This window comes from Rhinatrema bivittatum, chromosome 2 (genome assembly GCF_901001135.1).
Source record: "Rhinatrema bivittatum chromosome 2, aRhiBiv1.1, whole genome shotgun sequence".
In the NCBI taxonomy this organism is placed as follows: domain Eukaryota; kingdom Metazoa; phylum Chordata; class Amphibia; order Gymnophiona; family Rhinatrematidae; genus Rhinatrema; species Rhinatrema bivittatum.
In genome coordinates, this window is record NC_042616.1 from 773,701,419 (window position 1) to 773,719,885 (window position 18,467).

At 41.0% G+C, this 18,467-nt stretch overlaps 1 protein-coding gene across 2 annotated transcripts in view; it reads right to left on the bottom strand.

Moving 5' to 3' along the window:
- The window catches only part of ADCY8 (adenylate cyclase 8), a 546,512-nt gene that overhangs the window by 193,558 nt on the left and 334,487 nt on the right, over window positions 1–18,467 (bottom strand). For both annotated transcript variants that reach the window (XM_029592041.1, XM_029592040.1), the window contains one exon: window positions 216–316. In XM_029592041.1, coding sequence (XP_029447901.1) covers window positions 216–316 — 101 coding nt within the window. The remainder of the gene's footprint in view (window positions 1–215; window positions 317–18,467) is intronic.

The following is an 18,467-nucleotide window of genomic DNA, read 5'->3' on the forward strand; positions in this document are numbered from 1 at the left end:
CTTTTCTATAGAACTTCATCTTCAGGATTTCACTCTATTCATCAAATTCATGGGACATCTTGAAACAACTTACAGCAAGAATGGGACACATATGAATTCCTTACACGCCGACGCCTTTCTTTGTACTTGACACTATTGCAGTCAGCACTTTCACAGAGGAAATATTTACTGAAAATGAAGGCATAATACTATATAAGTCAATCTTTTTTATTTACCTTGCAGAAGGAAGCAAACTTTGGATTGCCGTGATAAATACAAGAACAATAAATGCACAGACCAAGTTTGACTTGAACACTTCGTCCCTCATTTGAGAGTACTGTAATAAAAAACAAACAAGAATGAACTGATTGCAGCTTAAATCGTATCTTTGGCAAACGTCCGCCTTTTCAGAGGTACTTAGGGTACAGTCAAGTATATCCAATAAATATGGCAACTTTTAACGCGTGGTGTTTTTTCTTATAAAATGTCCACCAAAATTGAGCCTCAGCAAGCGAGCTAACCTCAAATAAAATTTCCAACCATTGTACGCAAAATATTTGTGTCTTATTTTAAACAAGTTCATTATTAAAGAAGAATAGAAAACACACGTTGAAGTTTTAAATAAAATTGACATTCATATGTCAATCTATCAACATTCTGCATTTTGGTTTCTTTAATTATCAGTTACCAATTTTTATTACGCTTCCTCAAATAGCTTGAAGTGTGAAGCTACAGACAAGTATTGAACATCATACAAGTAGTAAATGCAGTCCAGAACATACATTTGAAACAAATACACATCAAGGTACGATAAAAGAATTAAAAAAAATGTATCTGAGCTAATTTAAAACAACAAAACATGCTAAAATGCAACATTAAAAAAATAGTTTGAGCAGATATTGAAAGACCTGCAGAACAGGTAGGAAAACTGACTAACTTTAGGTTTTCAGCTGAATATTTTCCTAAATTTAGCTGGAAAAAATCAGACTGACTAGATTTACAAATCTAACTGGTTAGCGCTGAAAGTCAATGATAACTGAGTTTAAAAATAACCCAAATATTAGGACTGTACTTCACTCTCCATCATTGCATTTACAAAATAATTGTGGGCGCCCCCACCCCTAAAAGCCCTACCCTCTCGATCTATAAAAAGAGCTGAATGCATCCATCTCTATCCCCCCTCTCTTACAATTCTTTTTACGGCATTTTTTTTAATATAGAAAAGCTTTCTCCATGGTGGTGTCCCCTATCCCCTCCTAATCTCCTTTTTAGCTTTTTGACAAAGAGTCTTGTCCCTTGGCAGCTCCCCAATGCCCTCCTCCTGATTCCTTTTTCAGCATTAAAAAAAGGAAGCTTGCCCAGCTGCAGAGCTGGGGGGCTGCAGGGTAAAAAGAACGAGGTGGGGTGCTCAATCCACCGACTATCCCCCACTCCCGAACCCCTTAAGGATTTCTCCACGCTAAACAGTAGGAGGCTCTGGGCTTCCAGCGTCCCACCTTGGCATCCAGCATGCATCTAAAGAGCTGACTGTGTCTGCTTCATCCTACCCACCCTAAATATTCATTTAGCATGTCACTGATGCGAAGGAACCAATTACTGAATGTCTGTGCATTGTTTCTTTTTGATGTCAGGAGAGAGGGCGGCTGGCTAGATTTAGGGCTGCCTAGATTTGGCCAGCCAAGTTAGGAAGCTAGTGCCGAAAATGAGCAACAGCCATCTAACTTTCTCCCTCTACCTTCCTCCTGCCAGGCCTGCCCATAGTTTGGCTGGTTAAAGTTAGCCATCTGGTGAAGAGGAGGGGTTTTCAAAGGCTTTCATCCAGCAGGCTAAGGGGGGTCATTTTCCAAAGCGATCGCAAGTGAAAAGTCCTTTTTCGCTGCCAATTTCATGCCCAAGAGCACCACCTTTTATATTGGCGCTATTGGGTGCGAAAGCCGGCAGCGACTGCACCGCAGAGGTGCGATCGCTGCCGGCTTTTGCAAGCCCGCTCCCCCTGCTTCGCCCCCCCACCCCTTCCCCCCCGTACCGCGCGATTTAAAGAGCCTGCCGGTATTAGTGAATCTAGGCCTAAGTCTTTACTTAGCCAGTTAGATCTCTTTGAATACAATCCTCTTACTAATAAATATCGTAATTCTCATTTAAACCAACAAATCATAACAGTATATTAAAACATTCATTGTTAATAAAAACTATAACATAAATCATAATTATAGAACAAGCATGTTAGAACATAAACTGAAAAACCTGATAAAACCTCATTTCATTATGCAGTAAGCTGGATTTAGTGACAGAATCAAAAGTAGACTTCACAAGCCTTCTTAAAATCGAGGTTTTCATTAAACACTTAAATTAAGTGAAATTGTTACTAAAATGGGCTTCAGCAGGCAACACATTGGAGAGAGGTGATATATAAAGCAAAAGTACATTTGCTGATGGGTATGAACCCACTGCCTTAGGAGAAAGAAAACCTATTTGTTACAATAATAAAGCTCATGAAGGTGAATAATGAAACAATAATTTCTGCAATATAGATCGGGCCTTGATTGTGCAATGCCTCAAAAGCTAACAATACTTTTTTAAATTGCATTTGCCAGAAATTTGGTAGCCAATGAAGGCTCATCCCCAACTCTAGAGTCAGATAAAATTCTGGCTGCAGAATTCATGATTAATTGTAATCTATGAATGGATTAAACCGTCAGGCCCATATAAACGCTACTACAGTATATGATATAATCAGTGCCTGGATCAAAATACAAATTAGAATCTATTAGAAACATACTTTTGGAATGTAAGCTGCTGCTATTGCTTCATTCACAATAGTCTTTTCAGTTGTCCTATTTAAAATGGGAATAGATCAGAATAAATGTTGTCCTTTTCTGTTTTGGATGACAGTTCCCTCTCTTGCACAAGCTTGTATCTCCTGCATGTATCTTGGAATCTGCATTTATCATCATCCTTAACTTTAATGAAAGTTGTTCTTCATGACTAAATATAAGTTTATTGGTCTTTACCAAGATACAGTATAAATTTATCATTTTGTGAGCTTTTTGAAAATCAAATTAGTTTAAACTGATTTATTGAGTTAATGTTGAATTTTTTTTTTTTTTTTATGTAGAACTATTCCAAATGCAATGCATAGAAACGAAGCAGAACTTCTTTCAACTAGGGATGTGCATGGATAACATTTGTGTTCAGTAATTACATTGTTTGGTTTGCTATTTAAATTTGTTTCATTTGTTTTGGTTCCCAAGTTAATTTTTTTTTATTGTGTTATGTTGTTTTAATTGTTCCGACTGCAGTGAATTGACAGCATCAATAGGGTTATGCAGGGGCTAAAAGCTCATTTTCATTTTTGGTTTGTTTTCAGGAGGTTTCTTTTCCCTATGAATTTCGGTTTGTGTATTATTTGATTCATGTATTGTTTGATTCATTTCACGGAGGCCTGGACCTGATGCTGGGGCACTGGCCTGGAGCCAGGCCTGTCGCTGTGATCCGACCCGGAGACTGGGTCCTGACACTGGGGCCTCAGCCTAGGCCAGAGCCCAGACCCAGACTTGATAATTAGACCCGGCCCGGAGGCCAGGTCCTGATAACTGGGGCTAGGCCAAAGCCTGGAGCCAGGCCAATCGCCACGATCTGACCCAGAAGCTAGGTCCTGACTTTCACTAAAGTTAAGGATGATGATTAATGTAGATTCCACGATACGTGCAGGAGATACAAGCTTGGGTACAGCATTGCCATATGTCAAAATGGTGCCGCCCGCTGGGATGAATGCCCTGGAATTAATTAACTCTAGTACAACCTCAGCGAACAGCGTCAGAAGAGAAGAGGACAATGAGGGTGCAGCTGCGAGGCCTGGGCTCCAAGACTGGGCCTGGGCTGAGGCCCTGGCTTGGGACTTGGCCTCCAGGCCAGGCCCCGGTGTCGGGACCCAGCCTCCAGGCCAGGCACTGGTATCGGGACCCAGTCTCTGGGCCAGGTTGTGGCACGGGCCTGGGTCTGGATGCTGGCCTAGGCTGAGGGCCATGTGTTGGACCTGGCCTCCTGGCCAGGTTGTGGAATCGGGCTTGGATCTGGGCCGAGGCCCTGGGATTGGGAGCCATTGGACCTTTGTATTCATAAAAAGTTTTCAGAGGGAAAGTGTGCACTTTCCCTTTTAAAAATTAGGTTCGAGGTCCAATAGCTTGAACTTAGGTGAGTTATTTGAAACTTTCCCCAATAAAGTCATCATTTAAAAGGACATAAGATCAATCAGTACAGCTTTGGACTCTCTATAAGAATGATATCAGGAACCTGGGAAATTTAAAAAAAATGGCCACTAAATAAATAAAGAGGATGGAGAATTTAGCCTGTGACTAGAATCTTCTTCCAAGCTAGCAGTTCTCCTTGGAGAAAGGGAGATTAAGAAAAAATGTGATCATTTTATGCAAGAATATTGGAATCTTTCATCCTGAGGACTTTCAGCAAAACAAGCTCACCTGGATGAGATCATCCAGAAGCAAAGGTTCTTTACTAGTTTGCTTTTCAGCACATTGTGCTCATTTTCTGCTAGATAATGGATTTTCATGAAATCATAATATTCTTGCATAGCAGCAGCAGCATAATGAGAGGAGTACCCCAGCAGAATAAGTCTTCGGGTTTATTGAACATTATTATCTCCTCTGAAATGACATAGAAGCTACAACAAAAACAGTGGCATCTAAATAAATGTGTTTGTGTTGCCTAACACCTGTATTAAAACATATTCCTCTTCCTGCTGCTTTAAGTAATTTAATTTAATTTAATTTAATTTAATTTAAAAGATGTTTAGCTCGTGCAATCCAGTTGTGGCTCAATTGAATTCCTGTGTTCATCACCTGTTGGGAGATGGGAATTACCCATTGATCAAACTGAAAAGAAATGGGAAGATTATTCAGTGGGAATCTACTCAATATCATCAACTCCATTGTGCCACTGTTGAGTGCCAGCCTATTTGTATGCAAATAGAAAATGGTTATCTAACAGCAGATAAGGCTGATCCTTGCAGAACAAGAGTTTCCATCGGATGCCAGTCTGATGTTTGATTTTTCACTCTCGCTTGATGTGCATGATTTGATAAAAAAAGAAGTGAACCATTTCAACACTGTTCCTGAAATTCCTATGTTCCTTAAATGAGATAACAATATTTGGAGATTCACTGTTTTGAATGCAGCAGAAATATCCAACAGAATTAGTAATAATTAGTAGACATTTCAAAACCCTGTTTAAAGAAAATCAGGCTACTAAGTAAAAGAATGCCTGTATTGTGTCTAAGATGGAATCCCAACTGGTAAGGAACATCATTCTCATCAAGAAACTGTTGCAATTGTTTTAAAACAATCTTCTTGATCACCTTTGCCAAAAATGAAAAGATGAAATAGGTCAGTAGTTTCTTCTGCTTGCCACTGTCCATGCAGTAGTCTCCTACAATACTGACTAATATTGTGTTCAATCAGAAAACTCAGTTAATAATACTCTGTCTGAATTCTTAGAGGCCAATTATTAATTAGCACAAAAGTGAGCAAAGCCTGCTTCTCAAGGTAAAAGGGCAAATATTAAATAGAATAATATGCATTATTTGCCATTTTAAAGGTGAATTTTCAAAAGTCGTGTGCATAAAAATCAGTATATATGCATACATTCGCGTATATGTTATTTTGTAAGAATACACATGGAAGTAAGGGTATGGGAGAACATTTGCACAAGTAAAAAAGAGGCAGGCCAGATGCATTCTGGGGTGGGGGCCAACATTTCTGCAATTTTATAAGCAATTTATGCATGTAACTTTGGCAACTTACTTGCGTATAGTTACACCTGCTGTAAATCAGGCATAAGTGATCATAAACATCTTAGAAATGAAATACTGACTGGATGGGGGCTCTGGGTGTAATGGGGGGAGCTGAAACTTGATGACCTGCAGATGACTGGGTGAACTGGTTGATAAAATTGGTAATTTCATTGCCTGGCACATGCTAGAGAATTTCCCCACTTAACACATGTAAAAACCGACTTATGGGGGAGAGGGGAATGCATGTAAATTAAGCAGATACAATCTCAGCGTGTATGTTTTTAAAGTTAGATATACAAATATGTGAGTATATTAGTTGTGCACTACTTATCCGGATAAATTATGATTTTGTCTGGGGAAATCTTGAAAGTGGAACTTATATGGACAAGATCTGACTTAGGGAGTCATTTTCTAATGGGATCGCACGCAAAAAGGGACTTTTTGCACACGAAAAGTCCCTTTTCGCGTGCGATAACTTACTAGGGGCGGAGTCGGGGTGCAGTCTGCACCGGAAGAGGAGGAGTCAGGGCGGCGTCGGGGCGGACTCAGCGACGACTTTGCTGGCGCCGAGGCCACGTTATCGCCGCCAGTAGCGCGCCCAATAGCGCCACCTTTCACGGTGGCGCTATTGGGTGCGAAAGCCGGCAGCGATACACTGTGGTGGTGCAATCGCTGCCGGCTTTCGCAGGACTGCCCCTGTTTCACAAATCCCTGCGGTGTTAGAAAATCCAGCTCTTAGTAGTTTAAGTAGCGGAAAAGTTTCTACTTATCCAGATAAGTTAAGTCTAAAAAGCAGTACTTATCCTGTGCTTTGCCTGCCTCTACTTAGATGGATAAATCAGAACTTATCTTGCTAAGTACTGCTAAGTACTGCTACTTAGCTGGATAAATTGGAATTTATCCAGGTAGGTGTAATATGTATTTGTGCATTTTTTATACATGTGCACATATGTTGCAGGGAGCATTTATGTGTATACTTTATGACCTGTGATGGTCATAAACACACAGGTTATAAAACATAAGAGTATATTTTCACACATCCATATACAAGCTCATATAGGCATCCAAGTACTCATACATTAGAATTTTATATCATGTGCAAAGTACGGATATAGGGCCGGATTTTAAAAGGGTTACGCGCACCGGGCATATTTTAAAAAGGCTCAGCGACGCGCATAAAACCCTGGGACGCGTGTAAGTCCCGGGGCTTGCAAAAGGGGGAGGGGATGGGGCGGGGCGTGGGCGGGGAGGTCCGGGGGCGGGGGCAGGCTCCCGGCACATTGGCCATATTTGCAACTGTGCTGGGGATCACGCGCCGGCAGCTGGCCAGTGCGCACAACTTACTTCAGCCCCAGGGCTGAAGTAAGTTTCCAGATAAATAAAAGAAGAAAAAAAAGGTAGGGGGGAGGTAGGGAAAGAGAAGGGAAGGCGGGGGGGGGGGGGGGGTAGGGAACGGGAGAAAGCAGCACGGCTTGGAGAGGACTCGGCACGCGCAAGGTGCATAATTGTGTACCCCCTTGTGCGCCGACCCTGGATTTTATAACATGCGCGCACCTGCTATAAAATCAGGCGTACATGTGTGCGCGCCGGGTAGCGTGTGTATATATATATATATACACATAATTTGTGGCTTTTAAGCTCACTCGCAGCCTACCTACTTGAGTATATGGACCTTTTAATGCAAGCAATGCTTTTAAAATTCACCCCATGTGTGCACAATTTAACCATTGGCATCACAAATAGATATTCTTCTGCATGTAGAAAACTACATGCAAAATTGAAATTCCTAGCTGAATGACTACAAAACATAGCACATCCTAAAACTGTACAAAAATAGATTCACAAACCAAATTTTGCAAAAAAACCTTTAAATGCATCTCGATGAGTTAAAGTTTACTGCAAAATTTAGTGCAAAATGTTTCTGCTGTATTGATTTGCATGGAAGACCCAGTAGAAAAAGAGAATAAGCAAAAACCCCAAAATATCAAATTTATTTTCAAAGACGTTAGGTGCGTAAAATTAGTATATGTGCATGAAAGTAGCCTGTTTTTATGAACATGTTATTTTATAAATAACATGTTTATTTTTTACCTACCTCAGCTCCTAACTGAGGGGGTCATTTATCAAAATGCGATAAGGTGTTTTCGCATGCGTTAAGGGCTTATTGCATGCGAAAAGCCCCGTTAATGCATGCGATAGCACCATATCGTATGGTGCGATGCAAATTCAGAAAATAGGAGGAGTTAGGGGCGGAGAGTGGGCTGGGTTAGCCTGTCTGCGAAGAGCTATCGCACAGCCGTAACGCCAATTTTAACTCCACCCAGGTAGAGAGTCCATCAAGCTAGGTTGAGAGAACACTGCACAAATCTCATCTTGGAGTGAGTTTCCTCACTCCGAAGGGCATCAAATCTTCACAAGAGACCACTGTTCTGTTCGTATGTGTCACATAGAATGTCAAAGTGGCCCCTAACCCCCTACACTCATACCTAAACCCCACCTTGAGTTACTAGGTGGGCCTACCATAGGGATACAAATACCTACCTATGGGGATGACATTACGGCCAGGCACACTCTCACTCTCTCTCTCTCACTCACTCTCTCAAAAATGGTCCACACAGTGGTCATATGCAGGAAATATGTAGAGCTAAGGAGGTCTTTCAAGACCTCCTTAGCTCTACATAAGTTGATTGTAACTGTACATACTGTCAACTGTATATAATTTCCTCTATTTTTGTTTTCTCACTTATTCTATCAGATCTGCTTTTCCCATCTCCTCCTTATCCCCCCCTCTCCCACCCCTTCTTATCCTCCTTCCCATTCCCCGCCCTTGTTTTATTGTTCTATTGTTGTATTGTTTTTATTTTGTTTTATTGTAATTTTCCTCCTTTGAGTTCATTGTAAACCGGCATGATGTGTTTCACGAATGTCGGTAAATAAAAGTTAATTAAATAAATAAATAAATAAATAAATAAATACAATAGGTCTGACACCTATCGCAAATTCAGATAATGTTATCACAATGTGCACTAACTTAGCTCTTCACATAGCTAATTAGCACAAATTGCAATAAACTAAATTTTTGCATAAACCACACCCCTTTTGCTATCGCATGTGGTACTTACCCCATTTTGATAAATCCAGGCCTGAGGTAGGTAAAAAATAAAGAAATCAAAAATAAAAAAAAAATTGTGTTCTGTGCTACTTTGGACACCACTTGGGTCTCCATCTATAATCCTTAAATAATTCCCTTAAGCCTCCTTTTTCCATCCACCATCTATATATATATATGTGTGTGTGTGTGTGTGTGTATATATATGCACTTTTCCATGCTCTCATGGCCTACCCTGTTCTCCTTCCCTTGTGTTTATTTCTCACTCTCATAAAGCAAAACTTTGAGTTATAAATTTAGAGATTTTTTTGTGAATTCTTCCCGTCTTGATCCCTGAGGCTTTGTAGTTTCAACTTATTTTGTGTTATCGCTGTGATTTTTATGTGTTGTCTCCTGCGGGTGTGGCATTTTCTGTGACAGTTTCCTCAGAAATCGATTGATCTCCTTTTTATGCCTTGCTAAACCATGTTACTCTCTGTACTGTAATCATTAACTGTATGTCATTTATTATGTATTATTATGTATATTCATTTTTTTCTGTTTACTTTATACATATTTTTATATGTAATTCTGTGTTTTCAGTCATTACATTTTCTCTTATTCTTTAGGATCTTCATGTGAGTAGTAATAATTTTTGTTGATTAAACACTGCACAGTAATTAATACATTGCAGCCAAACAATCCTTGTTCCTGTTCATAGATTCACTCTGTGTATTTTGTTTCTAGATGTTATTGTGGGTCCCTCCCAACGAAGCCCCATCGGTGAAACATGGCTGTGTTTGGAGACTGTATAATGTCAGGGGACTGTATTGAACTGTACTCTGATTATAATTAAAACTCTCAGCTTGGACTTTGAAAGTTGTAACTTTCCTTATTTAATCTTTAAGGGATAAATAGGTTTCACTATATTTCACACATCCATCTCTTTAGTTTTTCGTTTGGTTTGCGATTCTTTTACTCCAACATTATTTATATTTATTGCATTTTGCCCGTCTTACGTGGAGATTGTGTATGGCTACTTCAGCACCTGAAGACATCTTTAGATATTCAGAGGATGACTATGACAGACTTATCAGAAGTTCCTTTTATCTTGGAGACTACAGCATCAGGACCTTCTCCCACTTGATTTGGTACCATTACCAAATCAAGTGGTACCAAATCAGTGGTACTGATAACAAATCAGTGGTACTGATAACATGCACTTTTTAACTAAGTGGGATCTAAACTTAAATAAAAGTAGCTTCAAGTTAATGTTACTGATTATTAAAACTACGAAGACCCTGGCTGTGTCATTGTAGGAACAAACCACTACACAAATGGAAAGCCTAAGGAACACCTTACCATTAAATTCTTTTTCTATTCAGTTGGCTGATTTTTGAAAAATCTAAAAAAGTTCCATTCAGTCTTAAAGCCAACAAATATAGGAAGTTTCAAAGGGTTGCCAGAGATTATACAAAAGGATCCATTTACCCTTGGATGTCCCCTTCTCAACACTCTAAACGTAAACAGTTTACTTTTGACCAATCCTCCTCGGATGACTCCTCGGGTGAAGAATAATATCCTTCAGTCCCTACATCTTCCTCTACTTTGGACTTTGCAATGTTTTTTTAGATCAACAGCCATCTATAGCCCTGCAACACTTCCTTCAGCCTTGTGGCCACACCCGTCAATGCAGCCCAGAGCATCCTGTTCACAACGACTGGTGAATCCTTGGCAATAAACAATAATATCTCAACTTTCCCAGTGTTTAACTTAACTGACAGACTCCTTACTTTCCATGAGTCACAGTTCTAAAGGTGGGCTCTCTTTCATATCTACTGTCCCATATGATGCCTTTTAGACCCGCACCTACATATTCTGTTTTTTTGCCTTCTCACTTCCTTCGTCGTGAGCAACATTGGATATTTGAGTTACACTTTCTTTCCCCTTTTGGTAAAACTGGCAATTTCCTTCATGCACACATGTTACAAAATTTGATGATTTGCATGCATAAAAGCCAATAGCTGCTAAGAAATATACACAAGTTAAATTTACTTGTGTACATGATTAAAATTAGAACAAATATGTGCACTACGTATCTGGATATTTTTTACTTATCCAGCTAAGTGGCAGCTTTGCAGCCACCTACCAGATATATTTTTAAAAAGTCACCACTTAGCCAGTTAAGTAAGACAACTGGATAAGTCTTCAAACACTAATTATCAAGCTGTCTTACTTATCTGGGAGGTGTAAAACTGCACATCTAAGTTGCTTAATGTATTCATGGAAATCTCTTATTAAATAGCAACCAGGGAGGATAACTTTAAAACAAACACAATTGCGCACACACTATATAATAAATGCTTACATCTACCTAACATGTCTGGATTTCTAAAAGATACTCAGCATGTATTTTCAACAAGCCAGATAAGTTTTAATTTATCTGGCTAAGTGGCGGCAAGCCACCATTTAGAAAGAAAAGGCTCAAAAAATACTAATTATCTGGCTGAGTAGCACTTTTCTTTTACTTATCTGGCTATCATACTTAACGCGTTCATGTACACCTAATTTTATATAGGCATGCATTAGGGCATGCAAATCCTGCTTCTACTGCATAAGCTGAGAGATTTTAAAAGGGGCACGTACCCACGCTATTGCCAGTTTCATGAGTTCATCCAACAGTTCACCACAAACAGGCCAGTTTTTCAAGATATCCACAATGAATATGCAGGAGAAAGATTTGCATGTACTGCCTCCATTGTATGGAAATCTATCTCATGCATATTCATTGTGGATATCCTGAAAACAAGGCCTGTTTGTGGCACTCAAGGACTGGAGTTCTTCATCATCAAACTAGGTCCTCCAAACACCCCTGGTTGAATAGCTTACACTTCTCCCAGTTACCCCAGATGCTTACTCCTCGTCCCAGCAGAAGAAAACTTACGTGGCACTGGACCTGGGCATGCATCAAGGTGCGCACACATCTCTTGGCCATGCCCATGCCCCATCCTGAAACGCCAATGCCCCAGCCAAACCATGCTCACACATGCCCGTTTTGGATTTGGAGTGAAATGTGAGCGCACAGGACATACGTGCACATTTAGGTGGCTTTTAAAATATGAAGGGCGCACACCAGCCCAACTGGTACGCATATCTTCCAATTCTGGCAAATGCCAGGCTTTTAGAATTTACCTTTAAAACTTTTACCTTCTTTTCCCTCTATTGCCTATTTTTATTGGCTTTTTAAGCTGGGATAAATGGTACTGCTATCCCATTTTTTATTCTTTGTGTTTACATGCGTCTTTGTGTTTATGTGTTTTTTATGGGTGATTTACTTGTATCCAGCCTTGAGCTATGGAAGCAATGTTAATGACATTGGATGACAGGTTGAAAAGTTGGGAGGAGGGGAATTAACTTACAGAGAGTGAGAGATACATAGACATGATGATTGTATAAGCAAGGTTTCCAGTAGGAAACTAGGCTAAAAAAGGGAATTCTAAGGACTTAAAAACTTATAAAGGAGTCAATCGCTAACACTGATGTCTTCTTCAATGAAAACCAAACCACCATTTAAAAAGAATAAGCTTCTTCAAGATATAGCTCATTAACCCTTTCCTAATACACCAAATAATTTTCCTGTCATCACTAGTAGATCAGATTGGACAGAGGAATGATTCGAACATGCATCCATTATATAACCAGTTTGAAGTTAAAGACATTTCAAGGAAGACTCATATATATATATATATATATATATATATATATATATATATATATATATATATATATATAAATACATACATACAGAAAGCAAAAACAATGAAACAATGTCTTAACCCAGTTACATAATTTGCCTGTTTCTCATTGCCTTACAAGCAGCAGTGTACATTAAAGTGGAGCAATTACTACACCTTCAACACATACCTCTTTTTTTTACTACTATAAGGCTTGATTCTCTATTCCACCCCTCCTAGGATAAGATGTCCAGACAGCTCTAATATGCACTGTACAAATCAACCTAGTACAGGAAGGGTAGGAGAAATAGGATTGGCATATTCTTCTACTTCAAACAATGGAGCCATACTTAGCCTTGAATATTCTATGATCCAAAACACACACTGCAGAATTGCACTTCAAATTGCACAGCTAGAACACCATGCAAAATCAATTTCACACCCAAACCAGCTAAGAAAAACAAATATACTGTTCAACTTTATGCCTTCCTGTTAAACCTCAGCTGAAATATTGACTCATGATCCAGTCTTTCTGAGATGTAACCACTGATTCTGAAGCTTTCACTTTCTTCAGTCTCTAATTCTCTAATGTAGCTTCTACAGGTCAAGACAATTGATGTCAAACGCATACTATAGAACTAGTAGCACACTTCAAACACTGCACATATTTGAGTAAATGTTCAAAGGAGTTCTGAGTGAAAAGTTAGGGGTAGATTTTCAAAGGGTCACCTGCGTAATATATGCGCATAACCCTTTAAACCCCCCCTATGCGTGCCAAGCCTATTTTGCATAGGCTCGGTGGCGCATGCACGCCCCGGAACGTGTGTATGTCCCAGGGCTTTGAAAAATGGGCGGGAAGGGGGCATGGCAGCGGTCTGGGAGCGGTCCGGGGGCAGGACCGAGGCCTCCGGCACAGAGGCCGTGCCGGGGGATGGCGCGCCAGCAGCTGGCCGGCGCACGCAAGTTACGCCTGAGGCGTAACTCCTGAAACAAAGGTGGGGGGGGGGATTTAGGTAGGGCTGGGGGGTTGGTTAGTGCATACATGTGTAAGTAGCATGTATTTTTCTACATGTTATTTTATAAACATCAAAAGTATGCAAGTATTTTCGGTTTCACACACATATTTTACTGATGCAAAAAAAAAAAGGGCATGCCCTGTTAGGGTTTTGAGATGTTGGACTGGATTTTTGGGCACTGCGGTGATGGCCACTCCCACGGGGAGGAGCCCCATGGGGAACTGCAGTGCTGGGCTAGACTCAATACACGCAGACACAGAGAATTCATATTTATTATACAGCTTGGTGGTACTGCCCAGGGATGGCAGCAGTGAGGTAACCCAGTAGAGTAGGCCAGGGGTCCTCAGGAGAGGAGACAAGTCCCACGTAGAGGCAGCGCGGGGTAGAAGAGAGAATCCCGGATGTAGATTCGCCATGACGTGACGTGAATAAAGACTTAGCTGGCATGCGAGCGCACACCCTAGGAGGCCCTCAGGAAATCCATGGCGAACACCAGGGATGCCGGAGAGAGCGGTATGAAAATGCGGCAGCAGCCATCTTCCCAAGGCTTGAGGAAAGAGGTGAGGCACTGAGGTCGAAGCCGTCTGAGACCGACGGACGCAACAGCTCCAAGGTGTGGTCAAGAAGTACATACAATAATTACATTTTATAAGAAATATATGCATATAAATGATCAAACTTATTTATACAATTTTACACCATTAATTAACTAGTGCAAGTGAAATTGGATTTCTCTGTTATCTGTATTTATTGGATGCGGGGCCTGAGGGAACTGGTGGAGGTTCTGGGTAAAGTCCTAAAGGGTGTACTAGGAGAACTGGTACTGGCAAACTAGTAATTTCAAGTATATGTGCAAAATAGTATATGTGCATACTTTATAAAATACTTGCCTCCGTGTATAAATCAGATATAAGGTCCTGAGACCCACGCCAATGGTGGGTGAGTGACTCTTGGCACAGGCCAGACTATGACTGAGTCCAAAAGTCTATACAAAGACCAGGCTTGTGGCTGAAGCCAGGCAAGGACAAGGTTGATGGCATGAGCAAAGCCTTATCGCTTGAGACAAGGCTGAGGGCTGAAGCAGAGCTGAAGACTTCTGTGGAGACCCACGTGAAAACTGAAGCAAGATTGAAGGCTGAGAAGAAAAAACTAGGCAGAAACTGAAGGCAGGAACTATGCTTACACAGAAGGCAGAAACCAGACTGACAATGAAGGCAGGAACCAGACTGAAGCTGAAGGTAGGAACCAACATGGAGGGCTTGAGCAAGGAACCAGGAGGAGCAGGAACCAGGAGATATTCTTGAGGATGCAATAAATCCAAGTCCAGGCAGGCTAAGTAGTCTTGAGCATCATCATCGGGGCAGGTACCCAACTCTCCCGCCAATGTGCGCTGAATAGAGTGAACTGATGCGCACTCATGCCCTAAGTGTCTCTTCTTTGGGTCCCAGTATCACACGTGGCAGAGGGTCCAATGGTGGCTCCCTGATGCATGGTGAACATTCACCAATGAGGAGTCTGGGAAGGCAGCTGGACTCTAACAGTACCCCCTCCTCAAGCTTCTTCTCTTCAGCTTCTGAGGAGATGACAGTACTATTTTTCAGGGTCCAAACACAGGATCCAGAGATTCTTTGGTTTCGAGACTGGACTGAAAAATCATTCAAAGCAGAAGATTTAACTGAAGAAAAGGCTGAAAACTTGGAAAAGAATTGAGACTGGTCCTGGTCAATATCAAAGGTTCTATGGCAGTTCAGAATTCACATAGGAATAGAAACTACATTGAAGCTGCAAAACTGGCACTTCAGATGTGAAGAAGCTGGAGACACTTCAAAGTGAAGAAGCTGGAGACAAAGATGAAACAATACAATGTTCTCAGCAGGATGGATTCCACTGGTCAATCTGTAAGGAATTCCAGTCAATAGATGTTGATGAAGACCAGCTAGGGTAGTCCGAGAACAAGAGGGCTGGATGCTTTAGATAGTACATAGAATTGAATATTCTCTTGGTGAGACCCAATCTGCATTGTGATTGGCAAGGAAAGTATAGTCACATGACCAGGTAGGGGTTCTCCATAGATGGACAAAATGACACATGGGGTTGTTTAGCTAGTAGAAGGGCAACCACATTGACATAGCATTGATAATTGAATAAAGTTGTCCCCGGCTCCAGAATCTACTTATTCGGCCTGAACCAAGTGTTTTCCATACGTAAGAAACAGCAGAACCGTCAGTAGCAGAGAGGAAGCAGGATGGTGCAAGGCTGCCTTCCTGACAAGACTTCTCTTTACAGAGTTTTCCAGTCTCAGAAGCCAGTAGAGACAAAGATTTTGCAATCATCAAGCGAAAGTTGGGTATTACCCAATTGCATGGGTTCTTCGAAGGCAGCAACCCTCGGTGGTTTCAGGTTGGGTTGTGAAAGATTTGGAGGTCTTGTAACCATGAGCGAGGTCCACTGAGAGTTCTTCTTTTCATGAGCATGTTCCTGGAATCTCAGGTCAATACGAATAGCCAAGGTAATTAGTGCATCGAGGGATGGAGGAAGGTCTTGGACTGTAAGTATATCTTTTGTTCTCTTAGATAATCCCTGCCAAAAAGTGGTGGTTTGGCTATCTTCACTCCAACCGAGTTCAGAAGCTAAGGTACCGAATTCTACCTCATGTTCGCCAACAGAACAATTCACCTGATGAATATGAAGGAGCTTCGTGGCAGCGGATGTGACACTCCCAGGTTAATCAAAGATCAGATGAAATTGCTGAATGAAACTGTCTAAATTCCTGAGAAGCAAATCCAGAATTTATACGTGATCTTGACACGGCCAGAGAAAAAAGTGAGCTGGCTGTAATTCAAATTGCATCTTGCACATCTTAAAGAATCCTCTCCATGATTTAGGATCACCCAAATACCTTGGAGGAGGTGGCAGTAGTTGAATCATTGACTCACCATGATTGGTGGCGGTGCAGGGTTCGCCAGAACTGGAACTGAAGCTGGATGTTGAACTTGTATTACATCTAAATGCTGTGACAAGATCTATAATGAGTCTTTTACTTGATTGAGTAGCTGTTGGGCCTGTTGCATGAACTGGTGCAGGAGACCAATCAATTCTGTTTTGTGCTCTTGCATCTGGATGATCAAGGTAGTGATGACCCGTCGTGGGGATGCATTTACTGAGCTCATAGCCTCAGGAAACTGTAAGGAACTGCGCTTGTGTAAGCCCCTCTTGCCATGGCGCAGTCTCATAGGTAGAGTCCTGAGACCCACACCAAAGGTGGGTGAGCGAGTCTTGGCATGGGCCAGATTATGACTGAGTCCAAAAGTCTATTCAAATACCAGGCTTGTGGTGGAAGCCAGGCAAGGATAAAACTGATGACTTCAGGCAAGGCTTATGGCTTGGAACAAGGCTGAGGACCGAAGGGGAGCTGAAGACTGCAGCAGAGCCACAGGTAAAGATTGAAACAAAGCTGAAGGGAGGAACCCAGCTGGAGGACTTGAGCAAGTCTGGAGGAGTAGAAACCAGGAGACCTTCTTACTGAGGGAACAAATCCAAGTCCAGGCCGGCTAAGCAGGCTTGAGCGTGTGACATCATCATCGGGACAGGTAGTCAACTCTCCTACCAACATGCACCGAATCGTGCGCACCAATGCACATGCATGCCCTAAGCATCTCTTCACCAGGTCCTATATCATATTTTTTTCATTCCTAAATTAAACTCGTGTGTTTATAAAATAGGTAGAGAAAGTAAGTGCTTTCATGCATTGGAAATATTTGCACATACCAAAATATATGCATGTATTTTCAGAACAGAACTACACAGTCTTTAATGAACTGTGCAGCAGGAAGAGTCAGAAAGTTTACAGTATGGTAATAATTTAAAAGTCAGTTTTTAGGAGCTCAATAACTGCCCTGTTTTACTGAGGGTCACTACTGAGGTACTTTTCTAAGTCAGCAAATGGCACAAGAATGGAGTTAACAGGCTAAGGAAGAATAACCATTATCAACCAGACACATGGAAAGGACATAGTATCTTTTGCAAGATTCACTTCAGACATATTATAAACAACTCATTCACTCCCAAACCTCTCACCAGAAACCCATCTTTGGATTACCACACATTTGCTCATATCGGGGAGGGGGGGGGGGGGAGTTGGGAAGGAAGGGTTTGTTTAATGTAGGGACAATATATAAAAGAACCAGGGGAAAGTTGACCTCCACAATTATCACTAGGAAAGTTTGTGTGTGTTGTGAAGCAGGACTGGGAGTATAAACATGAACTTGTATTATAATACTAATACAACCAATCAGTCCTTTATGGATTGCTATAAATAATCAGTGTGAGTGAATCTTACTTGTTAACATAGCTTTGCACTATGATATTGGTGTCTGCGTCTTCTGTTATCCCAACAATCCTAAGAATTTATAAATGGAAATGTGCTAGGTGATAAAGACGATAACAAGTATATATGCTTGTATAAGTGTCTGAGGTGTGACCCTAAAATTATCAACTATGATAACAGATAATGACAAGAAGGCCCATCTAGTCTGCTTATTTTTCCTTCTTGTTGCTATAGCAAAGATCTTGGTTCATCTCTAATTTTACCCTTATTTCCATGCAAATATAGATCCCTTGAGTTTAACCCTGTGCATTCTGGAATTCTAATACTGTTTATTTGCCTCCACTACCTTCACTGGGTAGATTTACCAATCTATGTAGAAGTCTATCCCCTTTGTTCATTGTTATACTCTATTGCTCCTGAACATCTTTTCTATAGAAAAATGCTTGCCTCTTGTGGATGATTTATACTTTTGAGATATTTGAATGTCTCTATCATATCCCTTCTCTTCCTTCATTTA